A 23,581-nucleotide genomic window follows, 5' to 3' on the forward strand; every position below is an offset into this window, starting at 1 on the left:
TTTTAACCAAACAATGTTTTTAAAATTTAGCATAATTTGCTCGAAATAGTAAACATTACGGATGTCAAATCTGAATTTTGCAAAAGTAAGTATACAATAAAGTACCACTTGAAGCCTAAATGACTATATTTGTTTATATGCAACTAAATACTGGTGCAAGAATTTATTTAAAGGTTTCTCTAATGCTAGCTGCGGTTATTTCCTGCAATAGCATGCAAAAGGGATAACATGTGTAACTGTTCGATTAGAGCCCTTCATGATTACAGTTGTCTGTTGTTTGCTAAAGCCATCCACAAGGCACAATCAACAAGCAATTGTACAGTGGATCATGAGACCTTTCAGCTGAACCATTGAGAATGGAGAATTGGCCTCAAACATGTTTAGAATACATTTATTTAATTTATTCTTTTTTCTTTTTTTTTTTTTCTTCTGAAGATCTATAAATTCAAAATTGCCAAGTTATGCTTTTTTTTTTTTTTTTTTTTTTTCTGAGGGATCCAGAAATGGCCTGCAGAAATGAGGATTGGAGCAAAGCACTTATTTTAGGCTTTTGTGACCAGCTGATGAATTCATATTCCTTGTTTGATTTGATTCAGTGATTTGGTTATACATTTATGAATTATTTTTGCAGTAAACTGCCTGTATGTATTTTCTCTAACATAAACAATGCTGCATTCCACATGTGGTCTTAACTTACTTCACTTCATTAGCTTGCTGATTTGAAATAATTGAGCAGAGGTGTTCCTTTTATTGTCCCATGTCTAATGAAAAGTTATACCATGGAGCTAAGAGAAGATAGGATCTGACTTTAGGCCCTTGCAAGTTTTGAAAACAGTCTTTAAATCGAAGATGTAAAAATTTAGAATGCAAACTAGTGCAAGCTAATGCTTTAGCCCTTATCAATGAATATTCTGAACTTCTAGAGCTCTATGTTACTGTAGAAATCAGCACTATATTAAAAAACATATCAGGCTTGAGGAAATCTGAGTCAAAGATTAAAATCTTTCTGGAAAGTGAATGCATAAAAATTTGATCTAAGGATATAATTTTATTAAAAAATAGCATGAGCAAAATGTATATACAATTTTGTGCTAATATTAAGGTGTATTTAAAAGAAATAATGCACAACTATTTAATCTAGATCAATTTATATGACAGAAAAACACTGGCCATTGAGTTTCTTGAAACATTTGTCTTGTTTTCTACACATGCTTCTGGTTTCTTGTATTCATGGGTAAATACCTCACCACAGGCAAACTGAAAGGTATTTTGTAGACAAACTTCAACAGAAGGAAAAATGTATATAAGAAGTATCTTAAATGACATCAAAGGTTTTCAAATGTGACTGTGTATAGTCTTCAATCCAGGAAAAGCCAAAAATAAATGAATATTCAAGGTACCAAATCAATTTAGAAAATAACTTAATACACCTGTGAAAAAGGCAAAGAAATAGTTTGCCCTCCCTTAAAGTAAATGTTTAATTCTCCTATCTGTATTACAGCCTTTCTGGAAAACAGAATAAATGACTCTTCTTTCCCAGTAAACCTGTGCCAGATGTAAAAGACAAAGTGTCACACTTCATTGTTTCCATGGCATGAGCAGCATTTCAACTAAGTTGTCACTGTTCATTCTGAACAGGCCTTTCCACAGGTCTGACTCATTACAGATTTGAATTGAATTATAAAGACACTGAGGCTAGTGGTTAACATAAATCAATATGAAAGGCTAGAAAACCTGTTTTTCTCAAAAGTGGTCACTAACAATGACAAGCTAATAATTTAAGACAATGTTACTTAAATCTAATTTACATGATCTTTTTATATATATATATGACAACTTAATCATGTCAGGTTTTGTGTTATTTTTTTTTCTGTAGAGTGATATGATTCTGCTTGTGTCATTTCTAAAGAAATTCCTGCTACTGAGTGGGTATGGAAAGCTATAATTTGCGAGCACATTTTGCAACATATTATTCATGGGGAAAATCACTGCATGGAATACTTAATTTTTGATTGTTTGGGGGAAAAGAGCTATAAAAAAGAATTCCTATAAAAGATCAAGGATGTTTTATGGTGGCTGTTTGTTTCAAAATGCAGTTAACAGTAAATAAACCACAGTAACAATTTAAACAGTATTCTGTAATAAGAGAATAAATATTTACGTTGCTGTTCAGTAGCAATGTGGTAGTAAAGGGAAACTGGTAAAGGATATGAGATAAGCACATTGGTGTGTAAATACAAAAGTAATTATGAATGTGTGAGAAAGCAGCTCAGGAAGCTCTTGCTCTAGGGCCTCACATTGTTACTGGCCAATGTGCATTTATCTCCCATGTGTTGGATACATCCACTCAGAGAAGAACCAATAATTAAGAGGCTTGAAGGACAGTCTTTGATTCATCTTATCTGAGCTCTGTAATGAGGAGGAAGAGAAAGGACAGATTCCAAGGGCTTTCCAGCTTACTTACTTTGAATCAGTCTCTACACATGCCTTTCTATTTTACCCTAGTGGGAACTATCATACTAACCTCAACAGTCTGACTCCTCAGCAGTAGGATGAATTTTGTACATGTGTGTTCTGAATCCCCTGTAAACCTTTAGTGGGCAAATTATTTACAGATATTTTCAGCATACCTCCAAAAGATAAGCAAGAAAATTGTTTTCAAAAGTGTAAGACTTAAGTGATTTTATTTTTTATCAATGGGTGTGTGTTGGTTGAATAAAAATTCATTTCTAGTTTAGGGAGTAAATTCTGTTTTGCTGTGTCAGTGAGTCACTGCTTCTATGTCACCTGTTTCCTGTTAATTATTTGAGCAGTCATTGCCAAACATCAATGCCTTTGTTTTCTGAAATGTGTGAAAGGTAAAAAATTCAGACAAAATGCATGCTTTTCTTTCTGTGTTGTTTTTGTTTTTTTTTTTTTTTTTGTGAAGTAGATGCAGGTTAGTGTTGCTGAAAATGACTAATACCTCTTTGTATGCCCTGCTTTGTCCATCATCTTTAGCAGGGCTGCTGAAATGAGATTTTAATTTTTCTCTAAATGAAAAACAGTTAATGAGTTTCACCTGCAGGAAGTCCTTGAGGGATATGCAAGAGTATTTGGGAATGTTGGATATGTGTATTTAACAAGGATCAGCAGGGAAATCTGACCTCTTTTGAATATAATTTTCAGCATACAATTAATCTAATTTTCAGGAAGATTGTAAAGGCTGCTTACAATAACAAACTCAGAAGTAACATCCATCCTAAAGAAAATTAATTGTAGGTGAAATTGAATCAAACTCAGTGAATGGGATCCAGCTGCCATAATGTAGGTGCTTTGAGATGTATTTCCTCCAGCCACGGTTACAAAAGCACCTGCAGCTCCAGTGCCAACTTTGCCATATCTGCCAGCCTCTACACTTTGCACCCCAAGACAGTTTTAGGAAGTCAGAAAAGGCAGTAGATGCCTGTTTTCAGACAACTGAATCTTACTTTGTGTCTCCCTAAAATTCCTCTTTGCAAAATTCATCGGCATTAAAATTTTAATTATGACTGAAAATAAACTTGAATTGCTGGGTTGATGAGGCCAAGAATAGAAACCAAACCAAACATAAGGCAATTTAAAAAAATCAATGAAACCAGTGCAACATAATTATGAGTCCCTTGGCTCATAATTGTGGCTTAAGTTTTACTTTCATTCTATGACCAATTGTTGCACAAGAGTTTAATACTCCAAAAACTGATTTGTTTTGGTCTGAAGTACTACCCAAACATTACACTGTAAGTAAAATCTAGTAATGAGGTGCTTTTTTTAATGTCAGTAATCTGTTGCTGTTTCTAAATATAAAAATTATTTAAAGCTTTTCAATATTTCAAAGGAATGGGCAAAAAAGGATGCTCCAAAACCGTGAGACTCATGGTAATATAAGGACCTAAATGGAAAAAGAAACCAAAGAAGGTCAATCATGTTGCTCTTTGATATAGAAGGAATGTGTTAGGGGCCTAGAAATGAAAAACTATCACTGTATTTTGACCATCAAAATATTAAATGTAATTTTCTTTGACCTTTTTATTCCATTAATTTTAATAACACATTTCAGCTGTACTGTGTGGCACTAAAGGCAAATTTATTAAGACCTTTATCTGTCAGCTGTGCTTGAGAAATATGAAATATTTTTATACAAACTATATAACTAGTGAGCAAATACATCTTTTCACAATAAACATAAAATGGAGAAAATTTAAAAACCAAATTCAGAGAGATCCTCTCTCAGCATACAAACCACCTGTACTACATGAAGCTGTCTCATGCAAATATCACAAGTTCACACCATCAGAAAGAAGAAAAATTCCCCAGCTTCAGAAAGAAGACATATATATCTTGTAATGCTACTGAATTTAAAGCCACCTCAGGTGATGGCAACCTATATCCACTGTCTGCAGCACTGAAATCTTGTTTGTTTTCCCCAATTCATACCTCTGCAAAAAAAAGTGACAATTAGCACTGAATACTTTAACACTTGCATCAAGTAAGGCCCTCTAGTTCTTGTGAGTGAGGAAACAGTGAATTAGAAAATGGTACCCACCATCTGCATGACATATATGTTTTTGCAGAATTCTACCTTACTTCAAGCTATCTCTTTACCAGGTTGAATTATCCTTTCCTCTTCACTCATTATGTGAATTTGTTGCCATCCTCTTTACTTTTTTCGGATCAATTACATAACTTTTGAAATGAGCAGGATTTGGTTCAAGATTCAGATACATATGGGTGCCAAGTATCCAAACTCTCCTTTTACTCAAAGGAAGTTAGCAGACAAAACAGGCCGACTGATAAGCTGGGAAGGGCTGACTAAAATGCACTATTTGCATTTCAGAGCCTCCCATGTAGATAAGACATGAGACCTGGGCAAAGACACATTCCTTTTCTGTGCCAGAGGCCAGGAGGGGCAGCTTCAACAAGGTCAGCATATGTGAGCGTACTGACTGTGCTCAGGCCAGCTGTTCTGCCAGAACAAATGAGTGCAATGGGAACCTGTCCTCCTGGCACACCTGCTGCCTTCTGCACCTCTTGGCTTCCACATCTCTTGGCTTCTACACATAACAGCCTAAATCTGGAGCTTCAGTCTCCCCTGCTCTGCCCAAACCCTCTCCCCAGAGGAGGGTTTGAAGCTATGTGCAGTGTGCAATATGTTGTCATGAAAGTAAAGCTTCCACCTTATACACTAGTACAGAGTTTGTCTTTCAGTTTACTCTTTTAATCCTTTCTCCCCTGTTTCTCATATTTAGACTGTTTTCCTTAGGAAATAAATAGCTGGAGTGATTCTGTCAATACTCTACCTGCTTTCTAACAATGCTTCCTTGCTTGAATACCTGAAAATAGAGGTTGTGAAGGTAAGAATTGTGAAAAGAGTTGTGAAAAAGACAACTACATATTCATATCTATATGCTCATATGCCTAAACCAGAATGATCATCAATGAAGATATTATTTTTTGTTAGGCTCTAGTAAATCCAGTTGTAAGACATAGATAAATTGAAAACACATTTTTAAAAATATGATTATTATTTATCATATAAATAGTTCATGGAACTTTTTTTTCCTTTTAAAAAACTTGTGTTCTCAGCGGAAGATTTTGGGGGAAAAAAATGTCTCAGCATGGGGAGATGCTGGTTGTACTGGATGAAAAAAATAATTTGTGCTTGAACCATGTAAATTAGAAAAAACCATGGCCAGTGAGATTAATTGAGTTGGTTGGAGCATGGTGCTAATTAGGCCAAGGTTGCGGGTTCCTATATAAATCACTGTATAGGCCAATTGCTTAAAAGTGGGACTCAGTGATCATTGTGGGTCCATTCAACTCAGAATATTTTGTGTAATTTTGTGATACTGCCTGGTCTTATCTTACAAATGCAAACTTTCACTGTGGTCAAAGTAGTTTAAAGCATTTTAGATTTTTTTTAAGGATATCATTGTAAAGAAAGAAAAGCAAATATTCTGGTCATGGATTATGGTATTCTGGTTAAAGATGTATCTGTTTAGCCATGCACTAGAAAAATATATAGAAGAGGGAATAAAAAAGTTTTTCTCTGTATAAGATAACAGTTAATATTTAATCCAAGTACAGGGTTCAGATAAGGGAGGGTGCATAGCTCTTGTTTTCTGCCAAAACAACTTTTCATTTTTCTCAAGAGGTTTCTAATTCAGTAATTAAGATGTAATTATCAAATTAGTGAACAACATTTTAGAGCATAATTATCACATTAGCTAATAACTTCTTAGCATCTAGACTCTTAATAAAATAAAATGTCTGCATCTAATTGAAGATCAATCTAAACCCAAACTCTGGGAACCTCTAGTGCTGAATTTCCACATATAGATGGAAACAGAGTGAAAGTATACACTGCGCAAGAATCATTTGCACATTGCATTTCAGTCATTAGGTCTGTCCCTCTCACTCTGTCCCTCTCATGGAAAAGATTAATTAGGTAATTATTAAGAAATACAAGTGACAGTCAAATTTATTGCAAATTAGAGAGGAGTGGAAGGTATTCAGTATCTCTGTGCTTCAGATCAAATATTTTTACCTTCTGCTTGTGTATGACACTTTCCCCCAGACCCTCCAATAATAATACTGCAGGCTGTGAATTAAACACTGCTGGATTATCACTGGAGACTTGAATCAGTATCTGTGATATGCAGCATCCTGAAACAGACCCTCCTGTGCCTCATTAAACATTTTTGCTTCTTTACTTCAGGGACCCAATGGAATCTGTTCTTCACAGGAGTGTGCCATAAATTATTAGTTTCTGACGCACTCAAATTTCATATACACTGGCATGCTTTTTATTGATATTTATCACATTAATTAAATTACTTTAGAAATATGGATCTGTGGCAAAATTTGTGCATTTGATGTTAAGATTTAGAAGAGAATTTAAATTTGTATTTCTTTTATTTATGGAATTGATAGAGTAAATTTCCTTCATTTTTTTTTTTTTTCAAGAGCTATGTCTAAATTTCTTTTGCTAGGCTTGTTTGCGTTAGTCATATTGAGATTTTATTTATCTTGGGTCACTTTACAAAGTGTGTAAGCTTCACTATTGCTGTAACCTATGAAATAGGGAAGTTCAAGAAATCTGAACCAACATATTTTTAAGACTAAAATTAAATCTGCTCAAGTTAGCGGCAGAAGCACCTAATATTTCTGCTTTTGAAAGGAGACTTGTTTTCAATTTTCTCTTTTATCAACACTAACACTGAAGATCCATGTCTTTCTTCTTGGCATTTTTATCATCAGTAGCTGCTATTATTTTTTTGGTCATACTACTTGCTTGTTTCTGCATTCACAGTACATCACTCCCCCCTGCCTGCCCTTTATTTTTCCTTCCATGGTGAAGCATCAAAAAGGCAATCATTGAGAGAATACAAGAATACCCCATTTTTGCAGTCCAAGTTCACACATTAGGGACAGAAATAGTGAAGATTTTTCTAAATAACATTCAATAAAATGAGTCTTCTTAAAATTTCGTCCAAGTATCTAGAGCCCTACGCTCATGGCAGCAAAACCGTATTTTAACCAGGGTAGGAATACTGTTGACAAAAGTGATTTTGATGAGATTGTTGGTAAGATGAAAAGATAATGACCTAATTTCTAAACAACTCTCTAATGTAAACATTTTTGGAAACTGAACATTTGAGTACTGAAGTGGAACATTAGTAATTTTAACAGTGTTTGTCACATTTAAAACTCATCCATCAGTTTGATTTTGAAGGGTTTTTTGTTCTTGTTTGTTTTTTTTTTAAATCTTTGAAGACTATTATAAATTTTTCTGGTATTTCACAACATTTGTATAGCAATGATTTCAAGTGGCTCAATGGTAATACAGTCAGAAAACATTTTGGAAAGAAGAAAAACGCCTCAGGCAGTACTGAAGAAAAGCTCTGTTTCAGTGGCTTTAAGGGCAAAATGGAAACTGTAATCAATTTCAGTTAATGAATTGTAATATGGCAGCTGTAGGATGTAGTCATGAATTACTATTAAGTAAGGAAAACATGATGCAGCAAACTAAAAATTGGAAAGCATTTTCTTGAAATATAAAAATAATGAAAAAAGAAACATTCTTACTTTATAAGTTAATAAGGGTTATTCATATTTAAAGTTCATACCACTCATAGAATTATATTGGTGCTCTGCATCTCTTACATAGATGTATGTATGTGCATATATACATACCTATATATATATATATATATGTAGTCTACATGTATCTTTTGTCCTTTTTCTTTTCCCCTTGATTAAATTAGATAATAAGAATTGCTTCAGGTTACTGAAGAATTCTATGCATGGCAGTCTTGTGTCAAGGAAGAAAAATATGAAAATGCAGGTTTTGAACTTGCTTAAATCACTCAAATATCTACAAAGTCCTGATCATTTAAATATTAAGAATTAAAAGAAAAAAAATCATCCTAAAGCTGATGATAACCATTTAAACATTTATTTTCTGAAGAAGATTCTGCACAAGGGTCCAGTTATTAAAGTTTCACTTACTTTAATGATGGTCACAGCATCTGGCAGGCCTTAGGTTGGGCTTTTTTATTTTGTTTATCCATTTGCAAGATTCAAATTTTAGTCTTTTGTGACTGCAAATGAACTTTTTATTGGCTTTCTTTGATGTCCAAAGCAATGGCAATGAGTATTCTTAAAGTTTAGTTTAAGAAAGAAATGGATTTTTTATGGCATCTTCCAATTCTAAGCTTTTGTGAATACTTTTAAGAAAGTTTTTTTTCCTTGATATTTTTGGAAAGAGGAAATGGACCTTATTTATTTTGAGGTTTAGATAGGCTTAAGTGTGAGAATTTTTTTTTCCTATTGAAAAAAATTGCATATTTTGTGAGTCTCATTTGCTGGATCCTGCAGTGTTTGGTGTGTTGTTTTTAAATTACCTACTTGGTCTTAGCAGAGTGAGTGAAATGATCTGGATAACTGGGATTTGACCCTGAAGGTACTTCTGGCTGGCACATGCTGATATTTGATGTTGAAGATGCATTAGAAATTACCTAACCAGAAAGGGCAAGCAGAAGGAGACCTGACCATATGACACCAGTCTGTTGAGGTGCACTGGTGTTGTGGCAGGAATCAAAGAATTAAGTAAGAAAGCAAGCTGGAAGCTACAGGCTGGGACTATTGATTACTCAGGAAGAAATCCTGAGTCCTCACCATGAATTTCTCTCCCATTTCAGCATTTTCTACAAGAAATTGATTGGATAAGAAGCAAATAATCTAGAAATTGTGGGATGGCTCTTTTATAACTAGCAGAGGCATATAGAAATAGAAGATAATTTCAGGTTGCTCTTGTATTTTGTTCTTGCAAACTGAAAATTCTTACATGGTAGCCTATCTTCAGTCAAAATTTAAAATTACCTTATATGTAAGTGAGCTGTCTGCTGGTTAGAACATCATTCTGAACACTCTGTACAATGGATTTTATTTTCTGCTTTATAGGCAAATGCTTTAACAAGTTTGCTTTAAAAAACCCCCAATAATCACCTAATCACAAGCAGGATATTTTCTTGAAGATGTCTTTCCATGTAAGCTGCACATTTAGCTTTTACTAATTGTCTTATGACTTCTTTGAAGTTTAAGCCCTTTCCTGTTTCATCTTTAGATGCTGAGAGATCCAAGCATGAGAGTCTTATAATGCAGTATAAGAAGTATAATCTCTACCTGCTTGGATGTCTTTAGTTCCTGGAAAACCTTTCTGCTTTCCAGGAATTTTGAAGTGATTTCTGGCAACTCTTGAACCATGGTCTCTGGGAATTTTTTCTGAAAAATTAGATATGCGACTTTTCTAAGCTCTGCTTGAAGGATGATGGTAAAATTTGACATTTTTTCTTGACTCTTGTTTACCTTATTAAGGTAAAACTGAAAAAAAACCCCTTCAAACCCATGAAAACCAAAACAAAAAATCTCCACATTTTTCTACAGCTTATGCATATGGACGTATTAGTAAAATATACTACAATATTGTAGGAGTTAAGTTCATAATGAATTTACTTTTTCAATGTTATTTCTTATAAGTGAATCACTTTTCTTTTAAAAGCAAGTGAAAACGTGGATACAATTTCCTTCATTGTCTGTGTATGGTTTGGCTTCTCAAATGACATTCCAGACACAAACTAACATTTAAGAAGACAAATAGCATGCAGCATAATGGAAAATAAAAATCCTGGCCTGGATGCAATATTATTAGCATTTTTCTATGGTCTTTATCATGAGGTTAGAGAACAGGTTGTATCAGTGTTCTAATACATGTTATGACTCTTTCTAGAATGAAAAGAAATTATTTTTGATTTGTCTATCTTTGTACCTATAAGTAGGGAAGTTAGAAGATGGTAACTGCCCAGTTAGTAGTCTATTAACAGATGTAAAAAATTTAATGAGGACCAGTGTAAGACTATTTCTGTAAAATTTAGGCATTTAGGTTTGCATATTATCTTCTTTAAAGAAATTTTGGAGAAAAAAGTTTTCTTCATCTACGTTGAGAAACTTTTTCTGGATATTGACTATCTCCAGAAAAAAGCAAGGGAAAGAAATAAACATGTTGTTTTAAGGCAGCTCAAAACATTTTGTTACCCAAAGTAGGGAAAAGCACGTTTTAGCAAAATCTCCTGAGGCCATTTTTGTAGTCAGACTTAATTTATTACTTTGTTTCCTTTTGTTACTGTGAATCATGAGAGGCTAATTATTATGTGAGTGTGATAATTACACTGATATTATCAAGTGTATTCTGTAATACATTGCTTAGCATGTCAGAGGAAGATAATGTACGTCCCTTAAAGTGGGAAGAAATCTTATGGATAGTACATTCTAACATTGTAGATTAATGTGTTCAGGTATTGCTATTTTATTTGTCATCCTTACTTGTGCCCCATTGATATTCTGACTGAAAGGAGCATTATTCATAGAGATGCTATCTAAAGCAGTATTTTATAAATATACTGCATATTTCAGCCTAGTAAGACTTTTAAGCTGTATTTCATTTATTAATTTTCAAAGCATATTTGTGCTGATGAAAGGAAAGATTCTAATGTGTGTTATTTGTCACATCTGACTTGAAGATGCTAGAATCCATCCAGTTACATTAAAAATAACTTGAGGATACTTATCATTTGTATGCACTTAGCTTTTAAAACCTTTTTCATCAGTTTTATAAGGTAAGGAAAATTTTAGTCAAATGAAATCTACAGTTACTATTTCTTCATAATGTTCCTTATTATTTCCCTACATTTAAGAAAGAAGAGCCAAACTCTTTCTCTTTTGATATTTGATTTTTACATTAACAATATAAACATAACATTGACTGATTATTTATCCTGTTCCACATTGTGCAATCAGAAAATATAGTTTTATTTTTCCTAAATCGGTGGATAATTCAAATCCTTTTTAGGATTTTAACATACCTAAAAGTTGACAGTTTCATACAACTACACTAAAATGTCAATCAAAGTATAACTTAGATATTGAAGCTAATAGTTCTCTGCATTTTAAACAGCAAAATTTTGTGCTCATGGCTTCATACACTGATGCCATGAACGAAATTACATCTCATTTCAAAACATATTGGATTTTCCAATAATTGTGCCTGTAATGCAATGTTGAGATGTTTTGGGATGAAATATTTATTTTTAAAGAAAATAATATTGTCCAATATTGTGCAGGAAATCAGCAGCAATGAAAGCCAACTCCTGAAATTCTAGATCCTGCTTCCTTCCTCCAAACCATATGTGCACTCAAAATGGATAAAGGTTTCTGCTGAAGTGTGCTATCTTTTTCTGCAGTGCTGTATCCACATAAAACCGGCTTCAAAGTCAAATAACCAGCATTTTCTTTGTCAAGTAATCCTTTTCAACTTTTTTCCTGTTGTGAGATTCAGAAAGCTTTCAATATAATTTTGAAAAGAAGTAATAAAAACGTGGTATTGTTCAGATTCATACAACTGTATTTGAAATCTATAATTCCATAAACTACATTACTTTATGGAAAACGTTGTAAAGAAGAAAACTTTTCATTCATTTTTAACATCTTGTTTGAGAGTGATTCAATTTCTTAAATCCTGTTCCAGACAGAAGTAAGTGGCTAAGATGTAATTTTCTACTGTATTTGTAGGAAGCACAAAGTCTAAGCTGCCAGCCTTTAAGGAGTTCTTTGAACCATCTCTGTAGCTTTCAAATCCATAACAGGACCTGAAAGAGGATTATCAGTACAGTGCACAGCACACTTGATTAGCACTGAAATGCCTTCAGCCAGCAGCCTCTGTCAGTCCCTGTGGCTCAGCACCCGCTGAGCCTCCTCCTCGCAGTGCTGTGCACGCCGTGTCAGTGATATCAGCGTTTGGGATGAGCCTCTTCAGTGCCTTCTGGCTGTAACTCTGCTGGAGAGGTGCAGTCCATTCACACTTCCAAAAAGCCGTCATTGCCATCTCTGCAAATGTCTGTAGTGCAATACCACCCTCTGAACCCTCAATAATGCGCTTTTGACTTATTATCTTCTCCATGTGGTACCTCCTTGCACAGTCGTTGGCTCCAATTACCAAATGGCCAATTTTGAAATTGGAAAATGTCAGATAAAAGCATATATTTTAATAATATAATACCTGACAGAATTACTTTCATTCTGTCTTGACGCACTTTTTAGAAAAGTTGTTTATCACAGATACCAGCCACTCCTTTCTCCCAAATTTTGCAGCTAATTGAGCAAAGTCTGTCTAAGAGATCATGTTTTCTGAGCATGAAATAATCAGTCAAAAAAAGAGATTGCTATTTGTCACATCAGGATTACATCTTTGCAGCATAACTACCTTAGATGCAAAGTATTGACCTGAGGTGAAGGAAAAGAAAATAAAAATCTTTCCTAGAGAACTTAATATAAATTTAGTAGTGAAATTTAAATGTATTTAAATGTTTAAATATATTTATATGTTTTCAAAGTAAAATGGTGGGAATAAATGTTACTCGGATTTAAAAGATTTTTTCTCCAGGCTCTCAGTCCCATTTTAATGTTACTTAAGAAAGAGGTTTTCATTGTTATATTTAAAGAGCTACTGTATCATTAAAAAAATAGTGTTCATGTCACATGTGACTGATGCTAGTTTTTATAAGGCATTAATAAAGACCTTTATAGCTGTCAGTAAATTTGTGCAGATTGGTGCCTGTTGATAATATGGCTAAAATGTTAACAAATGTATAGCTATTAAAAGCTAGTATGTGTATGTGCAAGACCTCTATCCAGCCGGTTTGATATTAGAAGAAAAGAAACTTAATTCTATATCATAAAACAAGGAAATCACAGTTAAAATTAAAATTACGATTAATGTTACTGTTTCCATAACTTTGTTAATGTGAAAAATGTTATGTGTGAATGATTTTTGAATTTTTGTATCCAGGTTTCACATTTAAAAACCATAGAAGTTTTAATTCTGTGTATATAGTTCATACATTTACAATATCATTAGAACCAGTTATTTTAGGCTAAGTAATTTCAAGTAGTCTGCAAGCTTCATAATGACTGATTTGATAGACTATGATCTGAGGTAGTGTGGCCTTCTGTTACATGTTTAAGGGTTTAATTTTTCAGAGGGCACAGACTGCAAAACAGCCTGTAGCTGTAATTAGATGCCATTAATTTCTCATGAAACAAACAGGTGACTGTGACTGTACCACAAACAAAGGAGAAATTCTTTGATTTAATATTAGCCAGATTTGCTATTAGCTTGTTGGAAGTCCTACTTGGATACTTTTGAAGCTTGCTTGAATGACGATTTTTTCAAGTAGGTAACAGTAGCTCAGGTTTCATGGTATGCTGCCATGTCAGAAGTTTTCTACATGTGAGAGAAGGAGAGATTTCCTAATAACTTGTTCTGGAACTTATAGTTATCTATTGATTCATGCAATTTTGTTCTTTCTGCTGGGTTTTGTCAGGTGTTACATGGGGATGATAATACAAAACACACAAGATGGTGATTTTCAAATGGGACCCTGTTGTGGAATGGAAATGGAAAATTGAATTATTCAGAGGGTTAACCTATTATTTTTGAAATTAGGTACTTTGAAGTAGGAAAATTTTTTTGGGGGGGATAATTTTTGCCAAGATGTGTAACAAGTTTACTTTTTTTCCCCCTCTGGATGTTGTGTTTAAAAAAATTATTTGAAAACTGGGGAAAACGGGATGACTTGTAAGCAATAAATGTCAATTCTACTACAGTTTTTTTGACAGAAAATGCAGTTTGAACAGTTTCATTACAATTTTTTTGGACTTGTATAATTATGAACTATTTTAGATTTTCTTTTTTCTTGGAAAATATTAAGGACATCTGCATTTTATCCTTTTTAGTAAAATATTACTATCCTTTTTTGTCAATGATTTGTGTTTCTGAAGAAACCATTATTCCATCAGAATTAAATTGATGATTGATTTTTTCCTATTTGTTATGGTAAAAGAGCTTGGTCATAGAAGGATTTTTTAATAGAGTCAATTGATGAAAAATCCTAATGGATTTCAGGTACATTAAAAGCAATTCTTTCACATCAACATTAATAGGAAATTTGAATTATCCCAGATGTCACTTCACAGATGCAGTATTTAAAGAATATTTTTTAATTGCTCTGGCTTATCTGGCTTGGATTGGCGTGTCTGAAATGTTCCTCAGGTGTTGATCACCCCAAAAAATCTAGTGAGGTTTATCTAAGTGGTTACTGTGACAGTAAAAACACGAAGTGCTCAGCTACACAGCTATCAGCTACTGTACACAGCCTGTAAAACTTCATGGGCTACAGATTGAGCTGCAGATACGTGATCCCATATTCCCTGGGGTCACTATTATAGGGCAGAGACAAACTGCCTTATCATTAACTCTGTAAATGAAGAAGCTGTGTATGAGACCACTGGAGCAAGTTAAGAATAATATACACATTTTTTTTAACTGCTTTTAAATTTTTTCTTTCTGTTCTGAGGTAGTAATGAAATTTCAGGCTATTCCTCCAGGATGTGCTGCTGGTTGCATCTGAGAACTGATGTTTCTGCCTATCGTGGGTCTATAAACTCTGTTTAAAAACCCCCAAATCCTAACACCTGAATTTTTCAAGCTGTTAGACAGAGATAGGCATTGCTTTGGCTGCTTGTCCCCATACGAATGGCAAGATTTATGACTCTTCTGTCTGCTTATCTGAAGGCTTGCAGTGCATTCCTCAATTTGATTATTAATAAGGCTATCCTGAATACAAAGTGAAGCAGCAGTAAAGAAAAGCCTGCTTGGGAGGGAGCAACATGACACAGTATGCTATGACAGCCTCTGGATACCACTATCCCTTCATAATTGAGTATATCTGAAATGGAAAGCCAATTTTTTTTATTTTTCTTTCCATTTTATAAAAAAAATACAATGTAATTAATGGATTGACTCCCAGTATTAAGCCAGTGGATTGCATGACACAGTATTTAAAAATAGTCATTGTTTTAATTTTTTTACTATTTTTGCATACTCAGTAACAATTAGGAACACAATATTAAATTTAAAGTTACTGAATAAGTTTGTATTTCTTATGCAGCAGTAGAAAAGCACCATTTAAAATTTTTCATTCTTGTCAATGCTTGAACTCATTTATGTGTCTTTGCTGAGCATCCCGGAAACATCTAATGCATAGACTTCCAAGCAAACTGACAGGGTTTCTCCATCTCGAGGATGAGGATCTGTTTTTTTAATTTATTCTGATATTCAGAATTCAGACGTGTCTGTCTGAGCTCCTGGTCTTAGAAGTTGAGTTCAATTTAAACTAAATAAATGTTCAATTAAACAATGGTGTGTTTGTATGTGCTGTATCAGCTTGGCCAAAGCTGCATTCACTGCTGAGGAACCTGGCATTTTCAGTCATTTTGCATATTATTAGGACATGAAACACTTTTGAGAACCAGTTGATTTGAGTCTCTTAGTGTGAAGGTTATGATGAACCTGCCAGCATCCAAAAAATTTTGTTATATATTTTACTAAACTGAAATGAAAGGAACCTAGTGGATTTTTGGCAACATACAGCTTAGAAAATAGCTAGGAATCTTCAAATATATGGTCTACTTTATATTCCTCTAGAGTTCATTATTTTTATTTTCAGTGTCTACCTAGTGCAAAATGTGAAAATATTCAGGAGGAGAAAATAAGTTTTCCTTCCTCCTAGCAAAATACCTAATGATAGAATAATAGAAACAGGTTATTCTACTTCTCTTTTTCTTAGGACTGGAAATATACCCTGAAACAGACGGACCATGTGATGCCAGGTTTGGGGGTTTTTTATCACAGGGATAGAGAATAAGTCAGTGAGTGAGGGAAGAAATCACTGAATGGTGTATGTGGACAATTCCACATCATGGCCACTCACAGGAGGTGTCATCTTCATAAAATTGTCTTGCTATGTGATGGACTGTCACTAACATTAAGAGTTACCTAGATAGACAAGGTCAAAACAAAATTTCTCTTCCTCCCTTTTTTTTTAATGCTGAGAGTAGTGGCTGAATCTTTGACAGAGAATTTCCAGTCTCAGGGATTTAGAAATCATTATAATGAAAAATGCTGATTTTTAAAGAGGGAAGGTTGTATTGAGCTTCAGACACATGGCTATTAGAGAATAAATCTTCCAATGTAAAACTTCAGGAGAACCAAGAAACTATAATGTTTATTTCTTTTAATTAATTTAGCTTGGGATATAGTTAGGATTTCCTAATTGTTTGTGTCATACTGGTTTATTCAAATATAATTGAATAACTGCCCTCCAGATGCCTAAGGAAAGCCTATGAAATCTATCTTAATTTTAATTTTGTTAATGGAAACGTTTTTTTATTGTGTCTGAATATCTATACTTATAATTTAACTAAGTTTTGGATTTCTGCAGCAATTTAAAAGTATTTTCCCCAAATCAAAATACTATCCTCCTATATGTGACCATTTGAATTGCAATGCTTAGATTCTGTAAGTTTTAGCAGCACAAAAGCTTGTCTATTAGAATGTTTCCCTGAACAGAGCACTCCATTAACTTCAAAAGCAGTAGGTTGCCTTTCATGTTCATATTCCATTATTGTGCAAATAAACATGGTGGGGTTTTTTGAGTTTTAAAGTGTACTAGGCTTATATATTTACTGAACACTATCTAAGTTTCTTTGGCTTGAGCTCTGACAGTTTTGTTAATATTGGTTACTGAAGATATTGAAATTTTCCTTAACAGTCTGCTTTTCCCTTCATTGCCTCTTTTTCAGTTTGAAATGACTAAAGCTTAAATAATTATTAGTCATATCTTATCTCAGTGGCAAGGGCTTGTGCTTTTAAAGTAATATTATATGAGCATCTGCTCCTATGGCTCTTGCCAGAATTTATAAAGCTGATCTGCAGGAAAAGAAGGTTAACACCTCAGTTTTGTAGTGAGAAATGTATTGCAAGAGGAAGAGTATTTGTAAAACCAAACAGCCTTTTCTATTTAATACTATCAATAAATAGTAAATACACATCTTTTTGCTTTACCAACAATTTATGTGCTTGGTTACTCACAAGACTGTTTACAAACTGACTGCAGTTTTTGAAGTTTAGTTTGATCCAGACACTGGAGATTCAGATTCTGAGAACTTCCTGATGAGAAAGTAGCAGTGTTGAATAGAATTTTTTCAGACAGTACGAGTCCAAGAAGCAACACTACTATGGAAATGAATGAATACAAGCAAGGAGAGAGTGAATGAGCAACATTCCTTTGAGAGGCACAATACTGACTTGTAATTAGTGATCCTGTGATGGCCATTGTCTGTCCACTAGAATTGACATGTCTCTGTTGAAATGAGGGCTGAAGGGAGCATAAGGACACTGATCATTTTTCTGAGGCATTCCCTGTCACCACAGTAAGGACATATCTTCAAATTACTTTTATTGTCACAGTATCCTTGGCTTTTCCAGATCCAAGAATAAATTATGTTACCTCAAAGTATGTATAAATTTACATTCTATGGACAATGATATCTCATTAATGAGAAAAGCTGATGCAGAGCATTTTCTCACAAACATATTTGCTGCATTTAAGATGAAGGTTGGCTCAAAAGTGTTCTAGAAATTTTTTATTATTTGAGGCATGTCCTACTCTGGTAGCATGCCTTGTTTTGGGATATTTTCATTGCAGGCTAGAGGTTATGCAGGGTGTAGTTTCTTGGATTCTTGTATTTACTGAGAATGAAGTTAACATCTACTTGCACTTCAGGGCAAAACAGCAAAATCTGAACTTTTTGCTCAACATATTTACCAGTTCAGGCAAACAGTCATGCTAAAATATCTCTCCATTTTAGTTTCTGGAGACAATTTGAGGCATCCCAGTTCTATGCTCCTTTGTATATTGTATTTTCAGTGAACTGCCAAGTTCATTATTAATATATTTTGAATAGCAAGAATCCATAAGTCTCTCTTCCACCTGCCACACACATGTAGTTTGTGGAAGCTCTGGAAGGGACAAATGTATTCATTTCAAGTTTAATTATATAAAATAGTAACAATAGTGATAGTAGCGATGTAATAATTAAGTATACTTCATCCCTCTCCTATTTTGCTTCTAAATTGTGCGGTTAATATATAATGCTGCACATTTTTTATTCACAACACAAAAATGAGTATTGAATGGAAAAAAGTAACAGGCTTTCCTTAAGGTAAGTTCTAATTGTTGCTGGTTTACTTATTGCTTGACTCAAAGCTCATCAGAATCATGAGTTGGGCTGTATCAGGTTTATGGAATTAAATACTTTGGGCTGATGAATCTTTTCCAAAAGGATTATGAAGGATGCTATTTTATGCCCTTTTTGCTTACTAGTGGTTTTTCTTGTTCTTTTTTCTTTGTTCCTCTACCAGGAGGCATTTTTGAGTGTGTGGAATCTGGTCCAATGGGAGCAGAAGAATTAGCCTTCAGATTTGCTGTGAACACAATCAACAGAAACAGAACTCTTCTGCCAAACACCACATTAACATACGACACACAAAAGATAAATCTTTATGACAGTTTTGAAGCTTCCAAAAAAGGTAACCTTTTGCATATTTAGTTTTTTTAAATGAAGGACTAAGTCTCACTTAATTTACTTACCTGAAAAAATGTCCATCTGATGAAGCCATATGCAATGAGACTGACATTATTGTCATTGACATTAAAGAGCTGCTTTATTGAAGGTTGTAATGGTAACTGCTTGACAATTACATTGCCACCTTTGCTCCCACAAACCCTATCTAAAAGCTATTCCCTTAAATATTTACAATCTGAAATTAATTTTGCTGAACAATGTGACTAGGGTGTTTCTTATATCAGTTCCTTTGAAGTGAGAAATCTCACTGTCTTCAAAATTTATCCAGCAAAATGTCAAGTTCCCCAAAATTCTGCTGAAACTGGAATTCAATTTTAAACATTCACTCACTTCAAGTACATTTTCACAAATGCCTTTATATAGTTAATCACAGACTTTGAAAGGGGAGTAGTAGTTGTAATTTTGTGCATCTTATACCAGTATGGCATAAAAATAAGCTAAATATTAAGTCTGTGCTTAAGATTAGCACTATCAGATACATGACTCGGCCTGAGTTAAGCTCTTTTTGCCTAACTATAAATTATATGTTTACAGAAGAATTAAGAGTAAAATTTAAGTTTGAACATTTTTTATAAATTTTTAAATCTTTGATTCTCAAAAAAAGAATCCAAATTTTCAGATTTCTTTACTTTTAAGTCAGGAACAATAGACACAAATTTCTGCATCATTGTTGTATCCTAGAAAGTGGAAACACCAAAAAGTTCAATAAGTATTTATGGAAGATAGTACAAAGCCTCGTGTCAAAACTTGGTAAGACTGAATTTTGCACTGTATTACATGCTCTTTAAAAACACTTTTCTTATAAATTGAAGAGCTAATTTCATATGAATGCTATATGCAACAAAACAATAAGAAGGGTGAAAGAGTTGTAGGTCAGCCTGCGTTTCTTTTGGCAGGTTTCTAGCCTAAATCTGTCAAGTGATCTGGTCCCAGCATGTCTCTCCCAAGCATTAAAGACAAAAAGCTTTATACAATAAGGGATTTTTGATGTTATGGTGGGCTAAGAAGAGTGAAAACACTTGATACAACATTAGATATTATGCATAAGGGAAAGCTCTTGTTTGATTAATGTACATGAAGGACATCTCAAAAGTGGAATCTAATGCTAATTAAATATTCACTTTAGAACTGAAGGGAAATTTTTTTTGCTTTTACTATAACAGATTAACAGAGAATCTTGCTAACCTGTTTGTCTGTTTATTTGACAAGTAAATAATACAAATATAGATTAGTGTTAGGCATGAAAAGAGAGTATCCGTATTTGTACAGGAATACAGTTTGGTCATTGAAAGATTATTATGAAAAATTGTCATGAAAATTGGTCATTTTTCATGTATGAAAAATTATAGGCTAAACATTTATGCCTAGCAAGATGGTTTCTTTGCAGAGTAGCATGTCTGGTAGAAGAAAGAGAAAATAAATGCACTTTTAATAGAGTATCTTTGAGTTGTTATTCTAGTGGTTTGGGTGATGGATTAAAGTGGGTTTTGAGAGAGACTACTCTTTCCTTTCCATCTCAGCCAATAGTGAATAAAAGTGCTGAATCTTTATTCTGTTTCTTTCATTCTCCTTTTCTTGTCACCTTCCAAATTCAACTGCTTCCTGACTCCTGCACATGCTGACCTGTGAAATCTAATGGGACATTTCCTCCCTGTTCCTGGGGGAGGATGCAGACAGCAGAGAAATTTCTCCTGAGATCTCTAATTCTTTAATTCTTTCCTGAGAAAATGCAACTACTTTTAGTCCTTACCTGGGGTTTGCTAGCCTGAATATTATGTTGCTAATTCTTGTTAGACTGTAATAGCTGAAATTAGAATGACAATGTGCTATTGATTAGACATATTGAATAGAATGCATATATTCCTTTTTCCCAGTTGCATCTTGGATGAGAAAGCAACATTTTATTTGTAACTGCTCATGCTGTACCAAAATCTGTGTAATCTTCTAGTACTAATAGCTTTTTGCATCATCAATTCACAATACAGACAACTGCATTTGTGCTCACAGGTGCTTTAGTTCAGAATCAGAGGCTAAAGGTTAACACAAAATGGTTCATTTTATTATGATGGATACAAAGCAGAATTTTAACAATGAAGTTTAAGCATTTGACTCATTTTTGTGGTTCATTATCATGTCCATTAGTGAGCAGGCAGGCACTGCATCAAAAATAGCCTGTTTAGACCTCTTATTAACACATACTTTTGAAGTTGAATATAGATGAAATATTAATGGCTTTTTAAAGGTACTATATGAATAAGCAACCTGAAGTCAAGAAGATATTTCTAAGTTACTGTTTCAGTGAAGAATAATGTAAATGCAACAAAATATCCCTCAACATTCTGGGAAAATTGGTATGCATCTGATAGAGCCAGTGCCATATTAAATCACGTGTGAAAGCGTTGCATTATTCAAATCTCAGAAAGGGAAAAAAAAAAGTCCATTGAAAAGCCATCTGGTAGCTATTGCTGTTGTTAGTGATCCCATTTACTGACATTTGCATAAAGCTTGTTGATTACTCTTAGGAAGGGCAGTATTAGCATAAATGTTTTTTTTATTGAGCTAGTCATTTAGGCAACACACCGAATAGCAATGAAGATCTTGTGTTTCTGACAAGTTTATTTAAACCACCGGTGCTCTGCAGCAATAAAAAGGTGTGCCAGCATAGTTTCTGGAATGCTCTTGAAAGACTTAGCCATATTTTCATCAAGTTGAAAAGAATGTGCACAACAATTAATTTTGAATTGATGAGAAAAGCAATGCAGCAAGATGTATTTCTACTGCTTGTTTCCTCAGCTGTCAGGAACACTGATGGTGGAGTAACAGAATTAATCAAACCCAGTATAAATACTCATGTCTAGTTTGGTTTTCATTACTTCTCTCTACAAAGTGAGTTGTTTTCCCAAAAGACAGAGTCTGTTTTTCAGAGCTGTGTACTTATAAAAGTTATGCCTATGGTAGTGAGTGAGATAGGAGCAGGGCATTGGCCGAAACTCCGGTCTTTGGTATTGATTATTTTTTCCTGCCTTCTTTTTGGCATGTTCTAACAAATATTCAACAAGGTGATACTGGAGTGTACTGTGGGAGATTATACAGACCAGAGACTGCTAATGAACAGTACAGGTAGGGCCACTCTGTACCAGAAAACAGGAAGCTGAGCCACTTGAATGCAGCAGTATTATGTCAGTGGCTCTCAGGGACAGTTTTGTATACAAGTATAGCAAAACTGAGCATTTCCAGTTTTTAAGAAGGGACATCTAATTTTTTTTCGCTAACAGACAACAATTTAATTTTAGGGAAAAGATTGGTCCTTTAATTGTACTACCAACATACCTATTTCAGATACAGAAAGTCAAATGTCCATTTTAATGAAATTAACTCTGTGCCTGATAATTGACTGTGGGGTACTTCACATGTAAAATTTCTGAGTAATTAGGACTTCAGTAGAAGTAGTGGTGACTGATTGAGGAGGAAGTTGTCACTTAAATAACCCAGATTAGGATACTGTCCTATTCGACCCTTTTCTAAATGCAAGAAGCAGCTAAGCACAAACCTATTTTATTCATCAGAACTTTTAAAAAGACACATGATTGCTGGCCTTTATAGCTTCCACTGACATAGGAATGTTTAATGAACATAGCTGAGCACTATTTAGATGTTAAGAGTCAATATTGATCAGTTTATAATGAAAGCTTGGAAGCATATTCTGAAGTTGAAATGCGTAAGTGAAAGTGTTACACAAGAAGGGAGCTCTGTCAGCAAGACAGTCATATTTCATGGAGTGCCTTGTGTTCGATATTGTGCAATACCTTCTGGCACACTGCCTTTTTTCCTCTCATCATTGACAGACTTCTGTCTCCTCTTCAGCCTGTGATCAGCTGTCCCTCGGGGTGGCAGCCATCTTTGGCCCGTCCCACAGCTCCTCAGCCAACGCCGTGCAGTCCATCTGCAACGCCTTGGGGGTTCCTCACATCCAGACCCGCTGGAAACATCAGGTGTCAGACAACAAGGACTCCTTCTATGTCAGCCTCTACCCGGATTTCTCTTCGCTCAGCCGTGCCATCCTTGACCTTGTGCAGTTCTTCAAGTGGAAAACAGTTACTGTTGTTTACGATGACAGCACTGGTAAGGCCAAAGCATCAGGCTGTGTGCAGATCCATTCTATACATACACAAAGAGAGGGAGGAAGGGTGTCACTACTCATATTCCATAATTTAAGAAATAGTTTGCAAGAATTTTATGGGCAAGGCAGTGTATAACAAATAATGTGGACTTATTAGCATAAGTATTCTCATAAGTATGCTTCAGTTGCTGAATTCTGTGTGTTTGAGCTCACAGCTGTCAATAAATTGGTCACACTCTGTCTGTGTTTTCTGCAGTGTCTTAACAGTTGCTAACAGCTATGTCTTTTGGTTTTACTTAAAACTTAAACTTGGAAGAAAAATATAGTAACTTGAAAAAT

The 23,581-nt window shown here is 34.3% G+C and overlaps 1 protein-coding gene across 4 annotated transcripts in view; it reads left to right on the plus strand.

The window, feature by feature from the left end:
• The window catches only part of GRIK2 (glutamate ionotropic receptor kainate type subunit 2), a 352,900-nt gene that overhangs the window by 99,218 nt on the left and 230,101 nt on the right, over positions 1-23,581 (plus strand). For all 4 annotated transcript variants that reach the window (XM_054280406.1, XM_054280404.1, XM_054280407.1 and 1 more), the window contains 2 exons: positions 18,899-19,066; positions 22,987-23,244. In XM_054280406.1, coding sequence (XP_054136381.1) covers positions 18,899-19,066; positions 22,987-23,244 — 426 coding nt within the window. The remainder of the gene's footprint in view (positions 1-18,898; positions 19,067-22,986; positions 23,245-23,581) is intronic.

This window comes from Melozone crissalis, unplaced genomic scaffold (assembly GCF_028551555.1).
Source record: "Melozone crissalis strain CALT ecotype California unplaced genomic scaffold, PUWL_Pcris_2 ptg000027l_1, whole genome shotgun sequence".
NCBI classification, from domain to species: Eukaryota; Metazoa; Chordata; class Aves; order Passeriformes; family Passerellidae; genus Melozone; species Melozone crissalis.